Source organism: Rhinoraja longicauda, chromosome 8 (genome assembly GCF_053455715.1).
Source record: "Rhinoraja longicauda isolate Sanriku21f chromosome 8, sRhiLon1.1, whole genome shotgun sequence".
Classification (NCBI taxonomy): domain Eukaryota; kingdom Metazoa; phylum Chordata; class Chondrichthyes; order Rajiformes; family Arhynchobatidae; genus Rhinoraja; species Rhinoraja longicauda.
The window spans coordinates 72,637,040-72,664,477 of record NC_135960.1 but is presented as its reverse complement, the minus strand read 5'-3'; the positions used below and the strand labels follow the sequence as shown (position 1 = coordinate 72,664,477).

At 46.9% G+C, this 27,438-nt stretch overlaps 1 protein-coding gene across 1 annotated transcript in view; it reads right to left on the bottom strand.

Moving 5' to 3' along the window:
* The window catches only part of dgkg (diacylglycerol kinase, gamma), a 389,823-nt gene that overhangs the window by 318,887 nt on the left and 43,498 nt on the right, over positions 1-27,438 (bottom strand). The window contains exon 3 of the mRNA XM_078404272.1: positions 9,500-9,670. Coding sequence (XP_078260398.1) covers positions 9,500-9,670 — 171 coding nt within the window. The remainder of the gene's footprint in view (positions 1-9,499; positions 9,671-27,438) is intronic.

Below are 27,438 nucleotides of genomic sequence, written 5' to 3'. Positions count from 1 at the left end.
CATCTGCTCTCTTAATAGTCGGATGTGACATCGAAAGGAAAACATCTTTAAACATCTGTAGAAAATCGAAATTAAAAATTTAAAGCAAAGATTATTGAAAATGAATGATTACTTTTGCCCAGCAGGGGTAGGGGTTTGTTACAGATGAGTTGGCATGGAGCAGCTAATATACCTCTCCAACTTCTTGTTTTTCCCTGCGATCAGTGCAACCAGTCCACAGTATTGCAGGGCAAGCCGGTGTGGTCAGGCATGACATGGCTGTCAGTTCAGTGTGATGCTACTATCTTTCTCCGTGGATTGTTACCTTGTCGTGGTGGAGAAGCTTGTGTGGTCCTGAGATCCTGAGAGCGATGCCGTCTGGAGCTGTGCTCCTGGTAGGGTCACTCATGGCGGTAAGGTCGAGGGGGAGGTCCCTGACAAAGAGCGATCCAACCAAGATCTCAACGGTGGAACAGGCGGAGGATGGTGGCTGACTTTAGTGGAGCGTCACAATGGCTGGGAAGACGGATGAAGGCTGCAGCAGGAAAGGGTCCCCGGTCGTCTTGGACTCCACGCCACTGGATCCTGACCCAGATCGGTCAAGGACCGTGTGGTGGCTGTCTGTGCACCAGTCTCCCCACGTTACACAAAGTCACGCACAGGCGTCCTCACCAGAGGACAGTCATACTCGCTTCCAGTGGCCGCCGATGTTGATGATCAGTCTGAAGAAGGGCCTGGTCCCGAAACGTCACCCATTCCTTCTCTCTCGAGATGCTGCCTGTCCCGCTGAGTTACTCCACCATTTTGTGTCTACCTATGCTACTATGATGCTACTTTCTAAACATCAGTGTGCACATTTTAATTTGGATTCTTGTCATCAATCTCAATGTAGTTCCCAATGCTGCTGTAACTTTACATCCAGCCAAAGGTTGCAGCAAATTTAACGTAAAAATCACAAGGTAACAATTTCACTTATTGTGGCAATAAACCAACTCACCTCCAAGCCTAACGTCTAAGGTGCGAGATATATTCAATGCATGCCAGGATAATAGTCACCATTACAATCCTTGTGCATACATTGGATACAACTGCTTTGCACTAAACATTTAACTGAATGTTGATAACATCGCATAACTGAAGTACAGCACTTACTTACAACTGAACATGGTGATAGGTTTTTACAATATATAATATCCAAGAGCCCCCTTTCATGCAGACAAGGACTGAGGTTGTTCATTGAACTCTCCTGTAGTCCAAAGACGTACAGCTTTGTAGGTTAATTGGCTTGGTATCTATACACTAACACTCTTGTTTGTTTGTTTGTTTGTTCCTGAACAACAGCCAAAACAGTACACAATAGCGCGACAATTTTAGGCCCACCTTACTCACATTGGTGCTAATGGAAGAAGTTTCATTGAAATCGGTGTTATATTTTTAAAGTTATTCCCATTTTAAAGTTTAAATTTATCTCCTAAGGAGGAGGGGGGAGGGAGGGGGGGGGGGGGAGGGGGGAGGGAGGAGGGGGATGGAGTTGGGAGGAGGGGAAGGGGGGAGGGGATAGAGATGGGGAAGGGGAAGGGAGGGGGAGGGAAGGGGGAGATGGAGTGGGGGGGAGGGGAAGGGAGAAAGGTAAGGGGGATGGAGTTTGGGGGAGTGGGAGGGGAAGGGATGGGGAGGGGAAGGAGGGAGGGAAGGGGAGGGGGGGGAGAGGGGGGGAGGAGAGGGTGCTGCACCAATGCAGGACAGGTTTGGGCCCAACGGGTCCACTTGGTCTAGTAAGTGTATAAATTGTCCCGAGGGTGATGTTAGTGTGCGGGGATCACTGGTCGGTGCGGACTCATGAGCCTGTTTCTCTAAAACTAAAACTCCCTGACTCCATATTAAACAGCTGAAGTGCAACATAAAAACATGGAAATTTATTAAAACCAAAGCAAGCTTAAAATACAGTGACAGCCATTGCCGTCTCACTATTCTCAGTACACTCTTGGTACGGTAGCAGTTCGCCAAAATCATTGTGATGAGGCCACCACCATGTAGTGGTGGACCAGTCATTCCAATGGCTTTGTTCTCAGCTCAGTAATACAAGGCCAATATGCCACGACTTTCCACAAATGCCAAAGGTTTCCATAACATGTTCAGTAGAAAGGCACACCAGAACATTTGCAAAATGATCTTATAGAAACGTATAAAATTCTCATAGAAACGTATAAAATTCTAGAGGGACTGGACAAGCTAGATGAAGGGAAAATGTTTTCAATGTTGGGGGAGTCCAGAACCAGGGGCCACAGTCTAAGAATAAAGGGGAGGCCATTTAAAACTGAGGTGAGAAAAAACGTTTTCACCCAGAGAGTTGTGAATTTGTGGGATTCTCTGCCACAGAGGGCAATGGAGGCCAATTCACTGGATGAATTTTAAAGAGAGTTAGATAGAGCTCTAGGGGCTAGTAGAATCAAGGGATATGGGGAGAAGGCAGGCACGGGTTACTGATTGTGGATGATCAGCCATGATCACAATGAATGGCGGTGCTGGCTCGAAGGGCCAAATGGCCTCCTCCTGCACCTATTTTCTATGTTTCTAATTTTCTAAAATCTCTCTTTCTTCCAAGAAAGGATTAAGTATAGGAAACAAACTGTTTTAATTGTCTAAAACCCCCTTTGATCGTTCAGAGCTTGTGAGTTGATGCATAGAAATTGTAACAGGATTCCATTTAATAGTGGCAACATCAGAGCTCAGCATTATATTACAATGATTTGATTTTAAAATCCTCCTGGTCATTGACATCTCTTTTTTTCTCTGTTTAAGGTAAGGCATTTGTTAGTCATATTTTGATTATGTTTCATGTTAGGCAAAAAAAGTCTTGATTAATTGAAACACTATGAAACTAGCAAAGTTAGTAACTAGATAGACACAAAATGTTGGAGTAACTCAATGGGACAGGCAGCATCTTTAGAGAGAAGGAATGGGCAATGTTTCAGGTCATGATCCTTCTTCAGACTGAGAGTCAGGGGAGAGGGGGAGTAGAGATAAGGAAGGGTAAGCTGTGAAAACGACAGATCAAAGATGGACAGAAAAAGACACAGTAGGCAGATCAAAGCAGACGCTGATCAAGTAATAGATTTTAGAAGGATGAGAGGGGATCTTATCGAAATGTATAAGATTATTAAGGGGTTGGACACGTTAGAGGCAGGAAACATGTTCCCAATGTTGGGGGAGTCCAGAACAAGGGGCCACAGTTTGAGAATAAGGGGTAGGCCATTTAGAACTGAGATGAGGAAAAACTTTTTCAGTCAGAGAGTTGTGAATCTGTGGAATTCTCTGCCTCAGAAGGCAGTGGAGGCCAATTCTCTGAATGCATTCACGAGAGAGCTAGATAGAGCTCTTAAGGATAGCGGAGTCAGGGGGTATGGGGAGAAGGCAGGGACGGGGTACTGATTGAGAATGGTCAGCCATGAACACATTGAATGGCCGAATGGCCTCCTCCTGCACCTATTGTCTATTGTCTATTGTCTATCTCTAGAGAGAAGGAATGGGTGACGTTTTGGGTCGAGACCCTTCTTCTTTGTCTGTAGCCCTCTTCTTCTTCGTGTAAACCAGAGTAAATAACAGCACTCTTTAAAACATCTCCTTTCTGCCATACATTTATGATCCAGTGGAGAATTATAACCCCAGTGTTATTTTCCAAGTAGACACAAAATGCCGGAGTAACGCAGCAGATCAGGCAGCATCTCTGGAGAGAAGGAATGGGTGACGTTTTGGGTCGAGACCCTTCTTCAGACTGATTATCATCCAATTGTTATAAACCCATCAACTGCCTCGCCATTACCTAACCACACTGTGACTTTATACCAAAAATCTTCCATTAATCAAAATTAGCTTATATTTACAATATTTCTTTATTATTCAATGCTTACATTAATTGCTGTTAATTTTATCTGCGTGAATGTTCTGAATTGGGGTTTGACTGTAAAATAAATTATTGTACAAGACAGCTGAAATTGTATTTAGGAAGTTGTTTTTGGCCTAATAAATATAAATGGTGTGATGAGGTTATTCTATCAATATGAAGTTAATAGACGTCAAGGGATTCATTAAATCTGGCCTCTGAAGCATAGTTTTGTGTTTAAATCAACATGCTCCGGAATAATTGTCATCGTAGATTTAGAGGGCAGATTTCAAAACAGTCACACCAGTTATTTGATGAAATGCTTTCCAAGAGAATGTGGAGTTTTTAGCAATGCCTGATCACAGAATTTATGAGCCTCAGTTTTAAAATAGAGCAGAATTTATCACTAAAGTGCCATTTGACTTCTTGTTTCCAGTTAAGTATTCGTATTAGCTTATTCTTGCCAAACATGATTGGAAAAGGGCAATTCATCGTTTCTGAACAATTCCAGCCAGCCGACTGGAAAAAAGACTATTCATAAATCTTCATCAATCCAGAATTAGAAACATAGAAACATAGAAAATAGGTGCAGGAGGAGGCCATTCGGCACTTCGAGCCAGCACCGCCATCCAATGTGATCATGGCTGATCATCTACAATCAGTAACCTGTGCCTACCTTCTCCCCATATCCCTTGATTCCACTAGCCCCTAGAGCTCTATCAAACTCTCTCTTAAATTCATCCAGTGATTTGGCCTCCACTGCCCTCTGTGGCAGAGAATTCCACAAATTCACAACTCTCTGGGTGAAAAAGTTTCTTCTTACCTCAGTTTTAAATGGCCTCCCCTTTATTCTTAGACTGTGTGCCCCCTGGTTCTGGACTCCCCCTACATTGGGAACATTTTTCCTGCATCTAGCTTGTCCAGTCCTTTTATAATTTTATACGTCTCTATAAGATCCCCTTTCATCCTTCTAAACTCCAGTGAGTACAAGCCCAGTCTTTCCAATTTTTCCTTATGTGACAGTATTTGGACGTTTCATGATCTGACTTCCTAAGGTCATTTTGGATGACCAGTAAAAGATTGTAATCCATACAAATCTCACCAAGGGGAAACCAGAATGGTACAGCTCATAATTCAAATTACCCAAATAAGTAATGATAAGAGTGTGTTGAAGGTAGAAATATATTATTTTCTAAATAAAATGTTGGACTCATTCATCTAGGTCAGTGCTCTAACAATCTTGAGGGCGTGCAGCGTAGGTTTACTAGGTTAATTCCCAGAATGGCGGGACTGTCATATGTTGAAAGACTGGAGCGACTAGGCTTGTACACACTGGTATTTAGAAGGACGAGAGGGGATCTTATCGAAACATATAAGATTATTAAGGGGTTGGACACGTTAGAGGCAGGAAACATGTTCCCAATGTTGGGGGGGGGTCCAGAACAAGGGGCCACAGTTTAAGAATAAGGGGTAGGCCATTTAGAACGGAGATGAGGAAAAACTTTTTCAGTCAGAGAGTTGTGAATCTGTGGAATTCTCTGCCTCAGAAGGCAGTGGAGGCCAATTCTCTGAATGCATTCAAGAGAGAGCTAGAAAGAGCTCTTAAAGATAGCGGAGTCAGGGGATATGGGGAGAAGGCAGGAACGGGGTACTGATTGAGAATGATCAGCCATTAATCACATTGAATGGCGGAGCTGGCTCGAAGGGCCGAATGGCCTCCTCCTGCACCTATTGTCTATAATCTTCCCTGACAGCAACATTGTTCTATCAGCCCAGACCCAAAATGTTTCACTATGTTTTAACAGACCCAAAATGCTGGAGTAACTCAGCAGGACAGGCAACATCTCTGGAGAGAAGGAATGGGTGACGTTTCAGGCCGAGACCCTTCTTCAGACTGTCAGAGGGAGAGGGGGGATACAGAGATAAGGAAGTGTCAGGTGTGAAAACCAGATAAAGGGGGTGGAGATCAAGGGAAATGTAGAATATTTATTGATAGCCAGGAGAAGGTAACAACAATGCAAACAGAGATAAAACGTAAACGAGGACAGTCAGACACGTCGGAGAACTGGGAAGGGGGAGGGATGGAGAGAGAGGGAAGGCAAGGGTTACTTGAAGTTAGAGAAGTCAATGTTCATACCGCTGGGGTGTAAGCTGCCCAAGTGAAATATAAGGTGCTGTTCCTCCAATTTGCACTGGGCCTCACTCTGACAATGGAGGAGGCCCAGGACAGAAACGACAGTGTGGGAATGGGAGGGGGAGTTAAAGTGTTTAGCAACCGGGAGATCAGATAGGTCCAGGCGGATTGTTTTGACAATCAGCCCAGGCAAGGTCTATGCCTGTCCCTTTACCTCCCCCCTCAACTCCATCCAAGGACCCAAACAGTCTTTCCAGGTGAGACAGAGGCTCACCTGCACCTCCTCCAACCTCATCTATTGCATCCGGTGCTCTAGATGTCAACTTATTTACATCGGCGAAACCAAACGCAGGCTCGGCAATCGCTTCGCTCAACACCTCCGCTCAGTCCACCTTAACCAACCTGATCTCCAGGTGGCTGAGCACTTCAACTCCCCCTCCCACTCCCAGTCTGACCTTTCTGTCATGGGCCTCCTCCAGTGCCATAGTGAGGCCCACCGGAAATTGGAGGAACAGCACCTCATATTTCGCTTGGGCAGCTTGCAGCCCAGTGGTATGAACATTGACTTCTCCAACTTTAGATAGTTCCTCTGTCCCTCTCTTCCCCTCCCCTTCCCAGATCTCCCTCTATCTTCCCGTCTCCACCTATATCCTTCCTTTGTCCCGCCCCCCTGACATCAGTCTGAAGAAGGGTCTCGACCCGAAACGTCACCCATTCCTTCTCTCCTGAGATGCTGCCTGACCTGCTGAGTTACTCCAGCATTTTCGATTTGTACCAGCATCTGCAGTTATTTTCTTACACTACCCTCCCAGAGGAGGTCACTGCTCACAAAATGCTCTCAGACATCTTTCCGTTTATAATGGCAAATTCACAAATCTCTCAAAAATGAATTATTTCAGACTGGATTAGCAAAAGGGAATTTTAAGTTTTTAAATTCAGTTATTGTGCGGTCTAATGGAAATGTTTAAGTACTTTAGAATAATGGGATTTTGATAATCTGACAATTTCAAGCAGATATCACTCTTTCCCCAATATTTTGTTTCCATTGCTCCGATTATTCTTTGCTGCACTATAAATGAGTGGTGTGAATGGATATACCAGCTGTTGTTTCAATGAAACATGCAAAATAATTCCAGCCCTGGCAGACCCAGGAACAGTGCCAGGATTGTTGGACAAGCACTAGTTTTAGAAAAAGAATAAAATGTAATTTCAATGCTCGTGAAGAGGGATCTACAGCCAAAACATTATGACCACCTGCCTAATATGCTGTTGGCCCTCCGTGTGCAGCCCCATACACAGCAGGGTGCGATGCACTGTGTATTGTGACACATTCCTCCCGTGACCACCATTAACATTTTCTGTGACTTGTGCCACAGTCGACCTTCTGTCGGTTCGGACCAGATGGGATAGCCTTCGTTGCCCTCGCTCATCGATGAGCCTTGGGCGCCCAACACCCTGTCTGTCGCCGGTTTGTGGTTTGTCCCTCCTCGGACCACTGTCGGTCGGTACTCACCACTGCTGACCGGGAGCACCCCACAAGCCTTGCCGTTTCACAGATGCTCTGACCCAGTCGTCTGGCCATCCAACACATCAACTTCAAGAACTGACTGTTCACTTGCTGCCTAATATATCCCACCCCTTGACAGGTGCCATTGCAACAAGATAATCAATGTTATTCACTTTGCCTGTCAGTTGTCATAATGTTTTGGCTGATCTGTGAGCAAATAAAACTATGACCAAGATCATAATTAATCCTTTTCCCAACTTCAATTTTTTTCTTCTATTTTTTTTTCCTGTAACCAATGCATGATTCAGAAGCCCTTTGGGATAACTGGCTACCGTTAAACTGCAAAATGGAGCATATCTGAGCCCAGCCCAGACCATCACACAAACCAGCCTCCCTTCCATTGACTCCATTTACACCTCACGCTGCCTCGGCAAGGCCAGCAGCATCATCATGGACCAGTCACACCCTGGCCACTCCCTCTTCTCCCCTCTCCCATCAGGTAAAAGGTACAGAAGTGTGAAAACGCACACCTCCAGAAATAAAGGGTGCTCTTTTAGAAAGGAGGTGAGGAGGAACTTCTTTAGTCAGAGGGTAGTTAATCTGTGGAACTCAAGTCAGTAGGCCAAGTCAGTGGATATTTTTAAGGCAAATAGACAATAGACAATAGGTGCAGGAGGAGGCCATTCGGCCCTTCGAGCCAGCACTGCCATTCAATGTGATCATGGCTGATCATTCTCAATCAGTACCCCATTCCAGCCGTCTCCCCATACCTCCTGACTCCGCTATCCTTAAGAGCTCTATCTAGACAAATTCTTGATTAGAATGGGTATCAAGCGTTATGGGAAGACGCCAGCAAAATGGGATTAGAAGGCAGAGATTGGCCATGATTGAATGGCGAAGTAGACTCGATGGGCCGAATGGCCTAATTCTACTCCTTCAACTGAATCATCCTACCACAACCAGAGAGCAGTGCTGAACTGCTACCTACCTCATTGGTGACCCTCGGACTATCTTTGATCGGACTTTGCTGGCTTTACCTTGCATTAAACGTTATTCCCTTATCCACTGTGAATGGCTTGATTGTAATCATGTATTGTCTTTCTGCTGACTGGCCAGCATGCAACAAAAGCTTTTCACTGTACCTCAGTAAACTGGACAATACACTGAACTGAAATTGAAACTGATATGATTGCAACATGGAAAATTACCAATTTTTTCATTCTGAAATGAAATCATGGTTCACAAATTATAGGAGTAAAATTAGGCCATTCGGCCCATCGAGTCCACTCCGCCATTCAATCATGGCCATTCTCTGCCTCCTAATCCCATTTTCCTGTTGTCTTCCCATAACCCTTGACACCCATTCTAATCAAGAATTTGTCTATCTGCATTTAAAATATCTACTGACTTGGCCTCCACTGCCCTCTGTGGCAATGAGTTCCACAGATTAACTACCTTCTGACTAAAAAACCTCCTCCTCATCTCCTTTCTAAAGAAACACCCTCTAAATCTGAGGCTCTAAACCCTCTAGTTTTAAATCTAAACCCTCTAGTTCCTCTGTCCCTCCCTTCCCCTCCTCCTTCCCAGATCTCCCTCTATCTTCCTGTCTCCACCTATATCCTTCCTTTGTCCCGCCCCCCTGACATCAGTCTGAAGAAGGGTCTCGACCCGAAACGTCGCCCATTCCTTCTCTCCTGAGATGCTGCCTGACCTGCTGAGTTACTCCAGCATTTTGTGAATAAATCGATTTGTACCAGCATCTGCAGTTATTTTCTTACACTAAATCTGAGGCTATGACCTCTAGTCCTAGACTCTCCCACCAGTGGAAACATCCTCTCCACATCCACTCTGTCTAGGCCTTTCATTATTCTGTAACTTCAATGAGGTCCCCCCTCAACTTTCTAAACTCCAGTGAGTACAGGCCCAGTGCTGTCAAACGCTCATAGTAATAACTGCCCAGCTGTCTGATTCTGACAAGAGTTAATGGTTAACTTACATTCCAGTTTATCCTCAGCTCTTCCACGCTCCAACAGCGACAGATAGCAGACGATATCCTTCAGGTAGACCACTTGTGGCATCTGAGACTGCAGCAAGTGAGGCGGTGCCTTCAGTGGGCTGTGACTCTTCCGAAGTGATAAACCCATCTTCTTATCCAAACTTTTTGTACCTGTTAAACGAAATGGTAGAGTTAACCTTCACTGTTTTGTATGGATTCGAGCTGGGGTTGGGGAAAGTTTGGGATTGATAGGATAGATAATTACTTTGTTTGGTCGTCAAATAATGAGCTGAATTATTCTGGCGATAACGTTAGCTATTTAAATTATATTAGGTCTCCGACTTAGTACACTGTGAGGTATTTATTCACAAAATGCTGGAGTAACTCAGCAGGTCAGGCAGCATCTCGGGAGAGAAGGAATGGGTGACGTTTCGGGTCGAGACCCTTCTTCAGACTGATGTCAGGGGGGCTGGACAAAGGAAGGATATAGGTGGAGACAGGAAGATAGAGGGAGATGTGGGAAGGAGGAGGGGAAGAGAGGGACAGAGGAACTATCTAAAGTTGGAGAAGTCGATGTTCATACCGCTGGACTGCAAGCTGCCTGTAACTCCCTGGTCCACTCGTCCCTTCCTACCCAAACCACCCCATCCCCGGGCACTTTCCCCTGCAACCGCACGAGATGCAACACCTGTCCTTTTACCTCCCCCCTCAACTCCATCCAAGGACCCAAACAGTCTTTCCAGGTGAGACAGAGGTTCACCTGCACCTCCTCCAACCTCATCTATTGCATCCGCTGTTCCAGATGTCAACTTCAAACGCAGGCTCGGCGATCGTTTCGCTCAACACCTTCGCTCAGTTCGCCTTAACCAACCTGATCTCCCAGTGGCTGAGCACTTCAACTCCCCCTCCCAATCCCAGTCTGACCTTTCTCTCATGGGCCTCCTCCAGTGTCATAGTGAGGCCCACCGGAAGTTGGAGGAACAGCACCTCATATTTCGCCTGGGCAGCTTGCAGCCCGGTGGTATGAACATTGACTTCTCCAACTTTAGATAGTTCCTCTGTCCCTCTCTTCCCCTCCTCCTTCCCAGATCTCCTGCTAACTTCCTGTCTCCACCTATATCCTTCCTTTGTTCTGTCCCCCCTGACATCAGTCTGAAGAAGGGTCTCGACCCGAAACGTCGCCCATTCCTTCTCTCCTGAGATGCTGCCTGACCTGCTGAGTTACTCCAGCATTTTGTGAATAAACACCTTCGATTTATACCAGCATCTGCAGTTATTTTCTTACACTATGAGGCATGGAATTCATGGACTTACTGTTAAATAATAGATTGGGGAGGGCTGGTGTTGAATCTACCATTTGCCCCACAATGGACTGCCTATGAAGTCTATTAACAAGGCTCAGTATTACTGGAACGTTCACTCAAATTGTACCTCAGATTTGATCTGCAGTAGGGGATCCAAAACCTCAATGACATGAATGAGAATTATTAGGCCTTCAGATGAGGATAACATTTTACAGTTTCAATTATTTACTTTAATCTCAATGTTTAATGAAACATGAAAAATCCTTAATACAATCAGCTGTGGAGTTGAAAGAAGATGAGGCTGCAGCCAGAGAGAGGTTTAGTTTAGTTTAGTTTAGAGATACAGCACGGAAACAGGCCCTTCGGCCCACCGAGTCCGCGCCGACCAGCGATCCCCGCACATTAACACTATCTTACACACACTATGGACAATTTACACCTATACCAAGCCAATTAACCTACAAACCTGCACATCTTTGGAGTGTGGGAGGAAACGGAAGATCTCGGAGAAAGCCCACGCAGGTCACGGGGAGAACGTACAAACTCCGTACAGACAGCACCCGTAGTCGGGATGGAACCCGGGTCTCCGGCGCTGTAAGGCAGTAACTCTACCGCTGCACCACCCCACATGGAGTGGAGCATTTGCCTAACTCCAGCGAGATGGACACTTGCCATCTGATGCAGGTAAAGGGAACAAGCTGGGATGGAGAGTGGAGATTCCAGCCAGTGATCACAGTAGAGCACTGTCCAGCCCAACAAGGAAATGCCCAAGATAGACACACAATGCTGGAGTAACTCAGCAGGTCAGGCATCATCTCTAGAGAGAAGGAATGGGTGACGTTTCGGGTCGAGACCCTTCTTCAGACTGAACACTCAGAGTAAATGCCCACATAGATGTGTAATTTCTCTGCCACTTGCCTTGCCTGTAGGTGACCACTTAATCTCGAAGTGCTTTGAGTCAAAATGCCAAACATTATCCACTGCTGCAGTGGCAAGCTGGAATGGTCCCATTGCAAGGGAAATGAGATGTTCCACAGATATCTCCATTGCTCAAGGGAGAATGCAAGATAGACTAACTACCCTTTAAGCATCAAGGAAATAGAAATCATAGAAAACAATCTTGGCAGAAACTGGATCATTAATGCTTCCAAAAATGGAAATCCCAACAGCAACTGACCAGCTATCAGGTCACCACTGAAGCAACCTTCAACAGACACACCTATGTAGGTGTTGTGTTCGATAAATCATTGGATTCAGGTAACAGAGTTTGATTCACTCAGTAATTTATTACACTACAAAATAAGGCATACACACACTCCCGTATCCTCGACTATCCCCGAACACACAGGCAAACCCCGAGTGCACATCAGAGCACGCAGCAGGGCGTTCTGTTCAAGATCACCCGGCACCGTTCATCACACGGTCCAAGGCCGACGTTCTCTCCCCGCAAGGGCGCCCAACACCATCCTTTATGGCACTGCTTATCAGAGCAGACCACGCCACTGCCCCATCCCCGAGCCAACCATAAGCCCCCCTATCTGCAACGTTTCCACGCTACTAATGGCAGGGTCTACCCGACTATTGCTCAGCTCACCCACACATTGTTTGGGAATGTCTACTCAAACATTGCTATGTTTTGTTCACCAACGCAGCCTACCCCATGGTATGGTCACAGGTGCGAGGAGATAACGTGACTGGGAACTTTCTTGTGGTCGACCGTGGGAATGTAGGGCTGCGAGTTTAGCTGACAACTCCATTTTATATTTTAGCTGAAATTGTCAGTTTAACCGTTACGTAGGTTGATGTCAAAAATATAACGATCTATGGTTATTTTTAAGCTAAAGTGCGCTCTGTAAACATAGCTTATTGGTGTAAGAAAATAACTGGTGTAAGAAAATTAAAAAATTGTCCCTGGTGGGTATAGGATAGTGTTAGTGTGCGGGGATCGCTGGTCGGCATGGACCCGGTGGGCCGAAAGGGTCTGTTTCCACGCTGTATCTCTAAACTAAATAAAAACTAAAGATAGAGGAGATTTGGGATGTTGCTAAATACTCTCTTGAACTTCTACAAGTGTTCGGCAGAGAGCAGATTGACTGGTTGCATCACGGCCTGGTTCGGCAACTCAAATGCCCAGGAATCAAGGAGATTACGAAGAGGAGTGGACTAGCCAGTTCCATCACAAGTACAATCGTCAAAGGGATCCAACCAGAGGAGGCACTGGCTCAAAAAGGCAACCAGTACCACCAAAGATCCACACCACCAGAGCCATGCTCTCATTTCACTCCTCCCATGGAGAAGCTGGTATAGGAGTCTGAAAATGTGACCACCAGGTTCAAGACTAGCTCCTTCCAAACAACCATCAGACTCCTGAACACAATGCAACACTAACATCAACCAGGACCAATGGAATATCTTTTGTTGCATTGAAGACTTTGTGTTTTTTGTTGCACTAATGTTGGGATTATTAACTTATTGTAATTTGCTTATTAAATATTATCTGTGTGTATTGTGTTTTTACAAACCCGTCATGCTACAAGTAAGAATGTAACTGTTCCGTTGTAGGTACATATGACACTTAAACATTCGTAACTCCACTTGCAGGATGCCCTGCAACACCGGCCCTGGCCTCCAGGCACTTTCATTTAGTGAGATGCAGACTGTCTTTAACTGGTGGCAGATTATTATCTCAATGGTGTCAGATTATGAAAAAGGGAAGTGCAATGAGACCTGGGTGTCCTTGTACACCAGTCAATGAAGGTAAACATGCAGGTACAGCAGGCAGTGAAGAAAGCTAATGGCACGTTGGCCTTCATAACAAGAGGATTTGAGTATAGGCGTGTGAGAAACAGGATGATTAAACCACCAGAAACAGGATACTGGAACTACCACGATGCCGGGGACAGGGCTATTAAACCGTCAGGGGGTAGAGACAGGCTGGATGATGAACTACCACGATGCCGGGGACAGGGCTATTAAACCGTCAGGGGGTAGAGACAGGTTGGATGATTGAACTACCACATGTTCGTTGGAGCACTGAGAGTGTGGTACGGGGAGAGAGGCAGACTGGACAAAGGGCCATAAATTTAGGAGAGTGTCAAAGCAGCAGGGGTGGGTTGAAATGGGTTGTGAAGGTAACTAAGGGTTATGTGGATAACTACTGCGCTTGTTCAACTAAGTAAATGAATATTACAAATACGCCCCTGAGTGGGGAACTGCCAATTGCCATGCACATACAATGTATGATCTGGGGGGGGGGGGGGGTACCTGGAGGCGGTACAGAAGATTGTGCACCTCAGCGCTCTGATTGGAAGGAGCCCGAAGGGGAGGAGGATTCAGCAGAAGGGAGGGAGATTCAACGAAGTTGTACTGTATAAAGAGAAGGCACTGTCTTTGTCTCGGGGTGTCTCAGTTTAGGGAGGCACCCGGTTCTGCAGACCCGTTAATAAATTTCTTGTTTCCACGACTTTGTCTCTGGCATCGTGATTGTGAGCACTCACATTTTACATCTCACAGGAGTAAAGAGGTCCTTCTGCAGTTGTACAGGGCCCTGGTGAGACCGCACCTGGAGTACTGTGTGCAGTTTTAGTCTCCAAATTTGAGGAAGGACATCCTTACTATTGAGGCAGTGCAGTGTAGGTTCACGAGGTTAATCCTCGGATTGGTGGGACTGTCATATGAGGAAAGATTGGAAAGACTGGGCTTGTATTCACTCGAGTTTAGAAGGATGAGAGGGGATCTTATAGAAATAAATAAAATTATATAAGCACTGGACAAGCTAGATGCAGGAAAAATGTTCCCAATGTTAGGGGAGTCCAGAACCAGGGGCCACAGTCTAAGAATAAAGGGGAGGCCATTTAAAACTGAGGTGAGAAGGAACTTTTTCACCCAGAGAGTTGTGAACTTGTGGAATTCTCTGCCACAGAAAGCAGTGGAGGCAAATTCACTGGATGGATTTAAAAGAGAGTTAGATAGAGCTCTAGGACTAGTGGAATCAAGGGATATGGGGAGAAGGCAGGCACAGGTTACTGATTGTGGATGATCAGCCATGATCACAATGAATGGCGGTGCTGGCTCAAAGGGCCAAATGGCCTCCTCCTGCACCTATTTTCTATGTTTCTATGTTTCTATGGTGTCCGCTGCTCATTCCACCATCAGTGAACAGTCTGGATGATATCGTCATAAATAGCTAAACCATGACAGCAGAGTCACCTGCATTTCACTGAACGATCACATGTTAATAGTGTCTCATGATCTAAGCTCCCTGAACATTTACTCTCCAGTGAGTAACACAGTAAGACAGTAACACAGCTCAGAGTAAAACAGAACAAAAGATTAATAATCCTTTGGTTTAAGCCCTTAATAAAGCTACTTTGGAATACAATTTCCATTTAGATTCCCTCACATTTCAGGGAACATGAAGTCCCCACACTGGTCCAGAGTATTGTGTAAGAAGGAACTGCAGATGCTGGTTTCAACCGAAGATGGACACATAATGCTGGAGTAACTCAGCGGGACAGGCAGCATCTCTGGAGAGAAGGCAATGGGGGACGTTTCGGGTCGAGAGCCTTCTTCAGATGCTGCCTGTCCCACTGAGTTACTCCAGCATTTTGTGTCTATGGTCCAGAGTAGGATAGACATAGAAACATAGAAAATAGGTACAGGAGGAGGCCGTTTGGCCCTTCAAGCCAGCACCACCATTCATGCAAACGCAGGCTCAGCGATCGCTTCGCTGAACACCTGCGCTCGGTCCGCGTTAACCAATCTGATCTCCCGGTGGTTGAGCACTTCAACTCCCCCTCCCACTCCAAGTCTGACCTTTCTGTCATGGGCCTCCTCCAGTGCCATAGTGAGGCCCACCGGAAATTGGAGGAACAGCACCTCATATTTCGCTTGGGCATCTTGCAGCCCAGCGGTATGAACATTGACTTCTCCAACTTTAGATAGTTCCTCTGTCCCTCTCTTCCCCTCCCCCTTCCCAGATCTCCCTCTATCTTCCTGTCTCCACCTATATCCTTCCTTTGTCCCGCCCCCCTGACATCAGTCTAAAGAAGGGTCTCGACCCGAAACGTCACCCATTCCCTCTCTCCCGAGATGCTGCCTGACCTGCTGAGTTACTCCAGCATTTTGTGAATAAATACCCGCCATTCACTGTGATCATGGCTGATCATCCACAATCAGTAACCCGTGCCTGCCTTCTCCCCATATCCCTTGATTCCACTAGCCTCTAGAGCTCCATCTAACTCTCTCTTAAATCCATCCAGTGATTTGACTTCCAAAGCCTTCTGTGGCAGAGAATTCCACAAATTCACAACTCTCTGGGTGAAAAAGTTCCTTCAAGGATCACTTGATTAAACCTCATTTAAGGATCTCGTTGTTATCAGGACATGTTTAAGAGAGTTCTGCTTTACATTGTGAAGTGTACATTTCATGAGATGTGAAAGTGGCTACTCAAATAAAAAAGGTTAGATTTTGTACCAGTGGGAAGGTTATTTGCGTGAAGCTAACTCACACATTTACTCCAAATACCTGAAACGACAGCAAAATACTCTGGATACTGGAAATAGGAAAATAAAATGCCTAAAACACTCAGCAACTCCAATTAAAAACCTGTTCTGTGCATTGATCTGTGGAATTCTCTGCCTCAGAAGGCAGTGGAGGCCAATTCTCTGAATGCATTCAAGAGAGAGCTAGATAGAGCTCTTAAGGATAGCGGAGTCAGGGGGTATGGGGAGAAGGCAGGAACGGGGTACTGATTGAGAATGATCAGCCATGATCACATTGAATGGCGGTGGTGGCTCGAAGGGCCGAATGACCTACACCTGCACCTATTGTCTATTGTCTATTGATTGTTTCTCTCTCCACAGATGCTAACTGACTTGCACTGTATTTTCACCAATTACTGTTTTATACCACTGTTTTTATTTTTGGCAGATGTGTTTATCCATGTTGTAACGTGAACAATAATGAGTGCTAATAATTAATCAATAGGGATGTGGATTGTGCTAATGTGGTGACAGAGAACCACAGACACAGCCGAACAGGAACTTCATTGTTAATACATGCACCCATCATTGGAACAGAAACTCCGATCTACTGTTAATGAATTTACACTTGTGGATAATCATTTCATTCTGTTTGTGACCTAACTAAGTCTCTCTGAGTTCCATTCTGTAATTAATACCTCATTTATATTGTGAATCAAGTCTCCATGCAAAACCTCATTACTGTTCATCATGTTTCTGAGTAATCTTGTCATCTGAGAATATAAAAATGTACCAACGTCACACTTGACAGGTCTACTTTGGCTGCCTCCTGGTGGGTAAGTTCCAGTTTAATAAATCGCCCCTGACTTCAAACATCAACTCTGCTTGGCCCTATCATTTTGCTCTTGCAATCCAGCCTCTTACTTTTGCAAACTTAAAAACATAATTGGGCTTCAACCGTCAGTACAATGCTCAGAAGTTTAGTGCTTGACTAGGTTCTTGAAGTTAGAGTGACTTGCTTCTGAGAAACGTCGTCAGTAGTTTAGCTTAGAGATAGAGCGCGGAAAAAGGCCCTTCGGCCCACCGGGTCCGTGCCGCCCAGCGATCCCCACACACTAACACTACCCTACACCCACTAGGGACAATGTTTACATTGACCAAGCCAATTAACCCACTGTACGTCTTTGGAGTGTGGGAGGAAACCGAAGATCTCGGAGAAAGCCCACGCAGGTCACGGGGAGAACGTACAAACTCCGTACAGACGGCACCCGTAGTCGGAATGGAACCCGGGTCTCCGGCGCTCCATTCGCTGTAAGGCAGCAACTCTACCGCTGTGCTGGTGGTTCTTGAAGTTAGAGTGATTTGCTTCTGAGAAACAACATCAGTGGGTGCAAAGAATGTAGAATCACTTAATAGGCAGCCAGGTGGCATTGCACAGAATCCTGGAGCTCGTTTCATGGCTTTTGTAGAATGTTTTCTTCTTCGTTTGAAGCAGATGTTAGTTTTGTCATTCTCTGGAGAGTGTGTGGTGGAGGGTGAATCATGTTGGAATAGGAGGGGGCTGTTGGATGGGTGGTCTTTACCTATCCTCTATTTCCATTTGGATTCGTAAATGCTGAGGGGGTATATTTTGCACAGAGTGGAAAATACACTTTCCCGATGGAATACTGAAATCAGGTGATTTTGTCTCTGAGATATCAAGTGCTCAGCGTTCCAAGTGCTAGCCACTCCTTGCACATCAGCCATTCCTGCTCCCAACCCAATTGTTAAGACACATGGACTGAGAAGGCAAAAGGCAAGAAGCCAGACAGTCACTAGCCCAAAGCTGAGACCTGCTACCGCGTTTAGTTCAGTTCAGTTGTTTATTGTCACGTGTGCCGAGGTGCAGCAAAAAGCTTTGCTTGCGTGCTAACCAGTGAGCAGAAAGACTGGCGGCAAGGTGGCGCAGCGGTAGAGTTGCTGCCTTACAGCGCCAGAGTCCCGGGTTCCATCCCCACTACGGGTGCTGTCTGTACGGAGTTTGTACGTTCTCCCCGTGAGTTTTCTCCGAGATCTTCGGTTTCCTCCCACACTCCAAAGACGTACAGGTTTGTTGGTTAATTGGCTTGGTATACATGTAAAATTGTCCTGAGTGTGCGTAGGGCAGTGTTAATGTGTGGGGGTCGCTGGTGGATGTGGTCTCGGCCTGTTTCCGCACTGTCTCTCTAACACTAAAACTAATTACAATTGAGCCATTTACAGTGTACACATGCATGATAAGGGAATAACGTTTACAGAATACAGAATACAGAGCTTTATTTGTCATTCGGTACCGAGGTACCGAACAAAATTACGTTACCAGCAGTCACACAAAAAAAAGAAAAACAAGACACATGACCCCAAACACAAACACCCATCACAGTGACTCCAAACACCCCCTCACTGTGATGGAGGCAACAAAACTTCCGCTCTCTTCCCCACGCCCAAGTCCCCGCGGCCGAGCCGCACCGGGCACTGAAACATCCCACGGCCGAGCTGGGCGATGGAAGGCCTCGCGGCCGTACCGTGCGCAGCTAAGTCCCGCGGCCGAGCCATGCCGGGCAATGGAAGGCCCCGCGGCCGAGCCGCACCAGCGATGTAAAGTCCCGCGGCCGAGCCGCGCCGGGCGATGTTAGGTCCCGCGGCCGAGCCGCGACGGGCGATGGAAGGCCCTGCGGCCGAGCCACGCCAGGCGATGGAAGGCCCCGCGGCCGAGCCGTGCCGGGCGATGGAAGGCCCCGCGGCCGAGCCGCACCAGTGATGTAAAGTCCCGCGGCCGCACCGGGCGATGGAAGGCCCCGCGGCCGAGCCGCACCGGGCACTGTTAAGTCCCGCGGCCAAGCCGCGCCGGGCGATGGAAGGCCCCGCGGGCGATGGAAGGCCCCGCGGGCTGTATCTCTAAACTAAAAGGTGCTTCCTGATCAGATCTAGACTTTGGTCTCCAGGTTCTCCATGTGCAGTGAATGTCACCTGTGGCTCAAGCACTGTCAGCTTCACAATAGAGATTGGGCATCCTGGGGAGCGGAGGGGAGAGCGATCTTTGGGTAATCTCTTTGGCAGATAAAGGGAGCAAAAATAACAACATTTCCCTCAAAGTGAAACTAAGTGGCAGCTCAAGTGATAACGATGCATCACTCCTAGATCATTCAATGCTTCCCATGCTCACGTTGAGAGGGTGAGTACTGAATTAAATTGAATTGAATTGAATTGAATTGAATAAAATTTATTAGCCAAGTATGTACACAGACAAGGAATGTGCCTTGGTGCTCCGCTCACAAGTAACAACACGACATACAGTAAACAATTAAGAATAAAACATAAAACATTAAAACATTAAGAATAAAACATTATAGTTTAAACATGTGAATAATGAAATAAAATACCAGAGCAAAAGGAGGCTACAGACTTTTGGTTGTTGAGTAGAGCTACTGCTCGTGGGAAAAAGCTGTTTTTATGTCTGGCTGTGGCTGCTTTGACAGTCCGGAGTCGCCTTCCAGAGGGAAGTGCTTCAAAGAGTTTGTGGCCAGGGTGAGAGGGGTCAGAGATGATCTTGCCCACTCGCTGATGTGTCTTCCCAGGCCCCCATCGCCCCTGATGGCTCTGTAATCTCATTCACCGCGGCCGATGTCAGAAGATCCTTCACGAGGGTGAACCCTTAGAAAGTGCCTGGCCCTGATGGTGGATCTGTCTGCGTTCCTAAAACATGCGCGGGCCAACTGGCTGGAGTGGACATCTTCAACCTCTCATTAGAAAGATCCACGGTTCAGTTTCAACGCGCATCAAAAATACCGATCCCCAGAAGAGTAAGGTGACAAGGCCTAGTGATTAGCGACTAGTGATTTTTAGATTTAGAGATACAGCGCGGAAACAGGCCCCTCGGCCCACCGAGTCCGCGCCGCCCAGCGATCCCCACACATTAACACTATCCTACACACACTAGGGACAATTTTTACATTTACCCAGTCAATTAACCTACAAACCTGCACGTCTTTGGAGTGTGGGAGGAAACCGAAGATCTCGGAGAAAACCCACGCAGGTCACGGGGAGAACGTACAAACTCCATACAGACGGCGCCCGTAGTCAGGATCGAACCTGAGTCTCAGGCGCTGCATTCGCTGTAAGGCAACAACTCTACCGCTGCGCCACCGTGGGTGTCACTAACATCCATGTGGTGATGTGCTATGAGAGGCTGGTTATGACCCATATCAGCTACTACCTAAGCAAGGCCCTGAACTCACTGCTATCTGCTGGCTCTCCACTCTGCTTTGGACCACTCGAACAACAAGAGGACACACGTCAGGCCGTTGTCCATCGACTACAGCTGGGCATTCCACACCATCACCCACTCCAAACCTGTCATCGAGCTCGGGGAACTGGAATCTATGCAAATGAATCCTTCAATTTCCTCACTGACAGACCACAGTCTGCATGAATTAGCAACAGCATTTGCTCCTCAATAACCATACACACAGGAGAATCTCAAGGCTGTGTGCTCAGTCCCCTGCTCTACTCAAGACCCACATCACCCAAGCCACACTCTCACTGCACGCTTATAAATCAAGAAGAAGGCAAGGGAGTCTGAAAACCATCGCCACCAGGTTCAAAAATATCTTCTTCCAAACAATTATCAGGCTCCTGAACACGACACAACACTAACCTCAACTATGAACCTCAGTGGAATGTCTTTGGCTGCATTGAGGGCCAAGGGTTTTTGCCCTGGTATTGTGGTTATTAATTTACTGACTCATTGTTTGTAATATATTATCTGTGTGCATTGTGTTTGCCAGGCCTGTTATGTAGCTTAGAGTAGGAATTTTATTCATCTGTTGTCAGGTCTTATGACAATTAAACACTTTCGACTTGACTCTTGAAGTGGTTAAGAAAAATATGTTGAGAGTTCATGATTTCCTCGATGAAACTCCCATAATTTCAGGGAGGTGAATACATTGTTCATCGATAGACACAAAATGCAGGAGTAACTCAGCGGGCTATCCCATTCCTTCTACCCAGAGATGGAATGTCCTTGCTGCCTGTCCGCTGAGTTACTCCAGTGTGTGGTGTCTATCTCCAGTGTAAACAGGCAGTTCCTTCCGACGCATGCTCATTGATCATATACAGAGGTTTTAGTTTTAGAGATACAGGGTCTTCAGCCCACCGAGTCCGTGCCGACCTGTAAGCAGTTTCTATCCTACACACTAGGGGCAATTTATAGAAGGCAATTAACCTACAAACCTGTACGTCTTTGGAACGGGAGGAACGGGAGGAAACCTGAGCACCCAGATAAAACCCACGCGGTCACAGGGATGCGGTCTCGGCCTGTTCCCACACTGTCTCTCTAACACTAAAACTAATTACAGCAACTCTACCGCTGCGCCACTGCACTGTGATGGTTTATAGAAATCTTGCTATTTGTAGTTCCATTACTGACCTGTAGCTGCCACTGTAGGTTTAGCCACGTACAATAAATACAGTATGGTCCAAAAATGGATACAGTAGATGAGGTTGGAGGAGGTGCAATTGAACCTCGGCCTAACCTGAAAGGACTGTTGGGGTCCCTGGACAGAGTCGAGGGGGGAGGTATAGGGACAGGTGTTGCATCTCCTGCGGTTGCAGGGGACGGTACAATAGACAATAGACAATAGGTGCAGGAGGAGGCCATTCGGCCCTTCAAGCCAGCACCGCCATTCAATAGACAATAGACAATAGGTGCAGGAGTAGGCCATTCGGCCCTTCAAGCCAGCACCGCCATTCAATAGACAATAGACAATAGGTGCAGGAGTAGGCCATTCGGCCCTTCAAGCCAGCACCACCATTCAATGTGATCATGGCTGATCATTCTCAATCAGTACCCCGTTCCTGCCTTCTCCCCATACCCCCTCACTCCGCTATCATTAAGAGCTCTATCCAGCTCTCTCTTGAAAGCATCCAATGAACTGGCCTCCACTGCCTTCTGAGGCAGAGGATTCCACATCTTCACCACTCTCTGACTGAAAAAGTTCTTCCTCATCTCCGTTCTAAATGGCCTACCCCTTATTCTTAAACTGTGGCCCCTTGTTCTGGACTCCCCCAACATTGGGAACATGTTTCCTGCCTCTAATGTGTCCAATCCCCTAATTATCTTATATGTTTCAATAAGATCCCCCCTCATCCTTCTAAATTCCAGTGTATACAAGCCTAATTGCTCCAGCCTTTCAACATACGACAGTCCCGCCATTCCGGGAATTAACCTAGTGAACCTACGCTGCACGCCCTCAATAGCAAGAATATCCTTCCTCAAATTTGGAGACCAAAACTGCACACAGTACTCCAGGTGCGGTCTCACCAGGGCCCGGTACAACTGTAGAAGGACCTCTTTGCTCCTATACTCAACTCCTCTTGTTATGAAGGCCAACATTCCATTGGCTTTCTTCACTGCCTGCTGTACCTGCATGTTTCCTTTCAGTGACTGATGCACTAGGACACCCAGATCTCGTTGAACATCCCCTCTTCCTAACTTGACACCATTCAGATAATAATCTGCCTTTCTATTCTTACTTCCAAAGTGAATACCTCACACTTATCTACATTAAACTGCATCTGCCATGTATCCGCCCACTCACACAACCTGTCCATGTCACCCTGCAGCCTTATTGCATCTTCCTCACAATTCACACTACCCCCCAGCTTAGTATCATCTGCAAATTTGCTAATGGCACTTTTAATCCCTTCATCTAAGTCATTATTTAATCCCTTCATCTAAGTCATTCAATGTGATCATGGCTGATCATTCTCAATCAGTACCCCGTTCCTGCCTTCTCCCCATACCCCCTGACTCCACTATCCTTAAGAGCTCTATCCAGCTCTCTCTTGAATGCATTCAGAGAATTGGCCTCCACTGCCTTCTGAGGCAGAGAATTCCACAGATTTACAACTCTCTGACTGAAAAAGCTTTTCCGTCATCTCAGTTCTAAATGGCCTACCCCTTATTCTTAAACTGTGGCCCCTTGTTCTGAACTCCCCCAACATTGGGAACATGTTTCCTGGGGAGGGGGTGGTTTGGTTGGGAAGGAACGAGTGGACCAGGGAGTCGCGGAGGGAACGGTCTCTGCGGAAGGTGGGAAAATGTGGCTCGTGGTGGGATCCCGTTGGAGGTGGCGGAAATGTCAGAGGATTATGTGTTGTGTGCGACGGCTGATGGGGTGGAAGGTGAGGACTAGGGGGACTGTATCTCTGTTGTGACTTGGGGGACGGGGAGCAAGGGCGGAGCAGCGGGGTACCGAGGAGATACGAGTGAGGGCCTCATCTATGATGGGAGAGGGGAACCCCCGTTCCCTAAAGAATGAGGACATCTCGGATGTTCTAATATGGAACATACTAACGTCCTATCAATGGACCTGTCCAAATATCTTTTAAATGTTGCTATTATACCTGCCTCAACTACTTCACCTGGAAGCTCATTCTATATACCCACCGCTATCTGTGTGAAAATGTTTCCCCTTAGGTTCCTATTAAACCGTTCCCCTCTCACCTTAAATGAATGCCCTCTAGTTCTTCATTCCCCGACCCTGGCAAAAAGACACTGTGCATTCTCACGATCTGTTCCCCTCATGATGTTGTACACCTCGATAAGGTCACAGCCCAGCCTCCTGCGCTCCAAGGTATAATGTCTAGTCGACCCAACCTCTCCCTGCAGCTCGGGCCCACGAATCCTAGCTACGCCCTCCTAAATCTTCTCTGCTCTCTCTCCAGCTCAATGGCATCTTTCCTACAGTAGAGTGATAGGAAGTGAACACAACACTCCTCACCAGCGTCCTGTACCACTGTAACATGTTAATCTCATGCCTTTGGCAGTACGGACACACTGGAGCTGATAGCTGCACGGAGATGCACATCGAACGAGAGCAACACTTGCAATCCTCAACGTTGATTCCACACCTTTTAGTTTTTAGTTTTAGAGATACAATGCAGAAACAGGCCATTTCGGCCCACCGGGTCCGCGCCGACCAGCAATCCCCACACATTAACACTATCCTACACACACTAGGGACAATTTTTACATTTACCCAGCCAATTACCCTACAAACCTGCATGTCTTTGGAGTGTGGGAGGAAACCGAAGATCTTGGAGAAAACCCACGCAGGTCACGGGGAGAACGTACAAACTCCGTGGTCGGGATGGAACCCGGGTCTCCGGCGCTGCATTCGCAGTAAGGCAGCAATTCTACCGCTGCGCCACCGTGCCGCCTACTAAGTCTCAGGGCATCAGTTTAAATATGAGGCAAGAAAGCACCTCCATGTTATCAGCTACCACTCCGCTTCGGCTGATGAATGACCATCCTCCACATCATGTAGCTGGAAGCACTGAACGTTTCATGGTAACAGAAGTCGTCATGCTGAGGAACACAATGGGTCGGTGATTCCACCATTTACCTGACTGCCCAAGGCCACAGCAGCCAGGCCAGGTTTGCCACAGGTAGTGAGTAAAGCAACCTACATGATCTTGACCTTGCTAACCTGAGTGTGGCAGATGGGGGCATCTATGATAGTTCTAGAGGAAGTGGCCTTACGGAAACAAAATACAGTCTTCGCATTGTGTGTGTGTGTGTGTGTGTGTGTGTGGGGGGGGGGTGCTGTGTGTGTGTGTGTGGGGGGGGTGTGTGTGTGTGTGTGTGTGTGTGTGGGGTGTGTGTGTGGCTGTGTGTGTGGGGGTGTGGGTGTGTGTGTGTGTGTGTGTGTGTGTGTGTGTGTGTGTGTGTGTGTGTGTGTGTGTGTGTGTGTGTGTGTGTGTGTGTTGCACTACAATTGTGCTCAATGAGATGTATTTAAAACTAATGTAGCAGCTGCAAGTCAGGCATCCATGATGCATTCATGTTGCCCTCAGCTGCAGGCAACCAGCTCTGCGGCCATGCGTAACAATAGACAATAGACAATAGGTGCAGGAGGCGGCCATTCGGCCCTTCGAGCCAGCACCGCCATTCAATATGATCACGGCTGATCATTCTCAATCAGTACCCCGTTCCTGCCTTCTCCCCATACCCCCTGACTCCGCTATCCTTAAGAGCTCTATCTAGCTCTCTCTTGAATGCATTCAGAGAATTGGCCTCCACTGCCTTCTGAGGCAGAGAATTCCACAGATTCACAACTCTCTGACTGAAAAGATTATTCTTCATCTCAGTTCTAAATGGCCTACCCCTTATTCTTAAACTGTAGCCCCTTGTTCTGGACTCCCCCAACATTGGGAACATGTTTCCTGCGACTAACTTGTCCAACCCCTTAATAATGTTATACGTTTCGATAAGATCTCCTCTCATCCTTCTAAATTCCAGTGTATACAAGCCTAGTCGCTCCAGCCTTTCAACATATGACAGTCCCGCCATTCCGGGAATTAACCTAGTAAACCTACGCTGCACGCCCTCAATAGCAAGAATATCCTTCCTCAAATTTGGAGACCAGAACTGCACACAGTACTCCAGGTGTGGTCTCACTAGGGCACTGTAACACTTTCTCTGCCTCAGCTATCATGCCAGGAGATCAACTCAGTCCAATGAGGAGTGCAGAAGCAGCAACAAGTAGACAAAGACATGACAAGGTGCCAGCCTAGCTGCAGCAATAATGCCAGCAATAAGCAAAGACCACATTGAATAGATGGAGCTAAGTGCTCACATAAGAAGGGTCTCGACCCGAAACGTCGCCCATTCCTTCTCTCCTGAGATGCTGCCTGACGTGCTGAGTTACTCCAGCATTTTGTGATACCTTCGATTTGTACCAGCATCTGCAGTTATTTTCCTACAGGACCTTCCTAACCAAAGGGTGCGATCATGACAATAGTGCTGCATCCAGAATCTGCAGATGTTCCAGTGTTTGTGCCAATTGATGAACTGATTGAGAATGATCAGCCATGATCACATTGAATGGCAGTGCTGGCTCGAAGGGCCGAATGGCCTCCTCCTGCACCTATTGTCTATTGTCTATTGTTTGGGATAAAACTCTAATCTGGTTTCAGCAGTACATGTTTTAATCTGTAAATATCATCTCCTTCTTCTTGTGTTTGAGGCAGCAGAGGTTATGTAACGCCCTCCGGGCGCTGTAGCCAGTGCAATGTGCTGTTGCCGAGGGCCGTGAGGTCTACCCCTCCACCAGGGGGACGGAGGACAGTGCAGTCGAACATGATGTGCCGCGCTGTTTGCTGGTCTGCTCCACACACGCAGGCTGCTGATGGACGCAACCCCCAACAATGCACGTTGGCGTTGAACCGGCCGACCCCTGTGTGGAACCGGTTCAGGGCGACCCACTCTTTGCGGGGCGTGTCCGAGCCGGGTGGGGTTGTGGTGTTTGGTGCGACAGTGAATTGAGGAGGTGGCGATGTCTGTTCCCAGCTGGTTCTCCATGCTCCTAGTATGTTGAAACTGGAGCCACAGAGGGTCGCAGCGTGACGGGAGAAAGGGTGTTGAGGTCCCAGTTGCTGTGAATCCTGGGCGAGGTGGTGCAGAGGATGTTTGGCGTCCGATGGGGCCTTGCACACCAGCCTATGAGTGAAGAACTCTCTGCGAAGCTTGGCTTCTGTCTAATTCTCTGTCTAATTCCCACCACTGCAAATTTTGAGTCTGAAGAAGGGTCTCGACCCAAAACGTCACCCATTCCTTCTCTCCAGAGATGCTGCCTGACCCGCTGAGTTACTCCAGCATTTTGTGTCTGTCTTTGGTTTAAACCAGCACCTGCAGTTCCTTCCCACATATGGCAGTATATCTATCACACTCTTTTCAGGCCAGTACTTGGCCTCAAACGATTGTCAATGCAAACTTTAAACAACAATCTTTGACCCAGTTATGGTGAGGATTGTGAAGAGGAAGAGTTTATCAATGCAAGTAGCGACATTGTAAAATATCACTCACAAATCACTTGGACACTGTCTGATTTCTCTTTACAGCCTTTTCCCACTACACCACCACTTCATGTAACACCTGCAGACCAGTACTTTGTAAATACTTCATCTTGTTCAAACAAAGTTAGTTGTGGCAAAGGCTTTAGCCTTTGTTTGAACAAGCTAACTTTGAACAAACTAACTTTGTTTGAACAAGATGAAGTATTTATAAAGTACTGGTCTGCAGATGTCACATGAAGTTATATTTACGTTATATTTTCATATAATGAGCTGG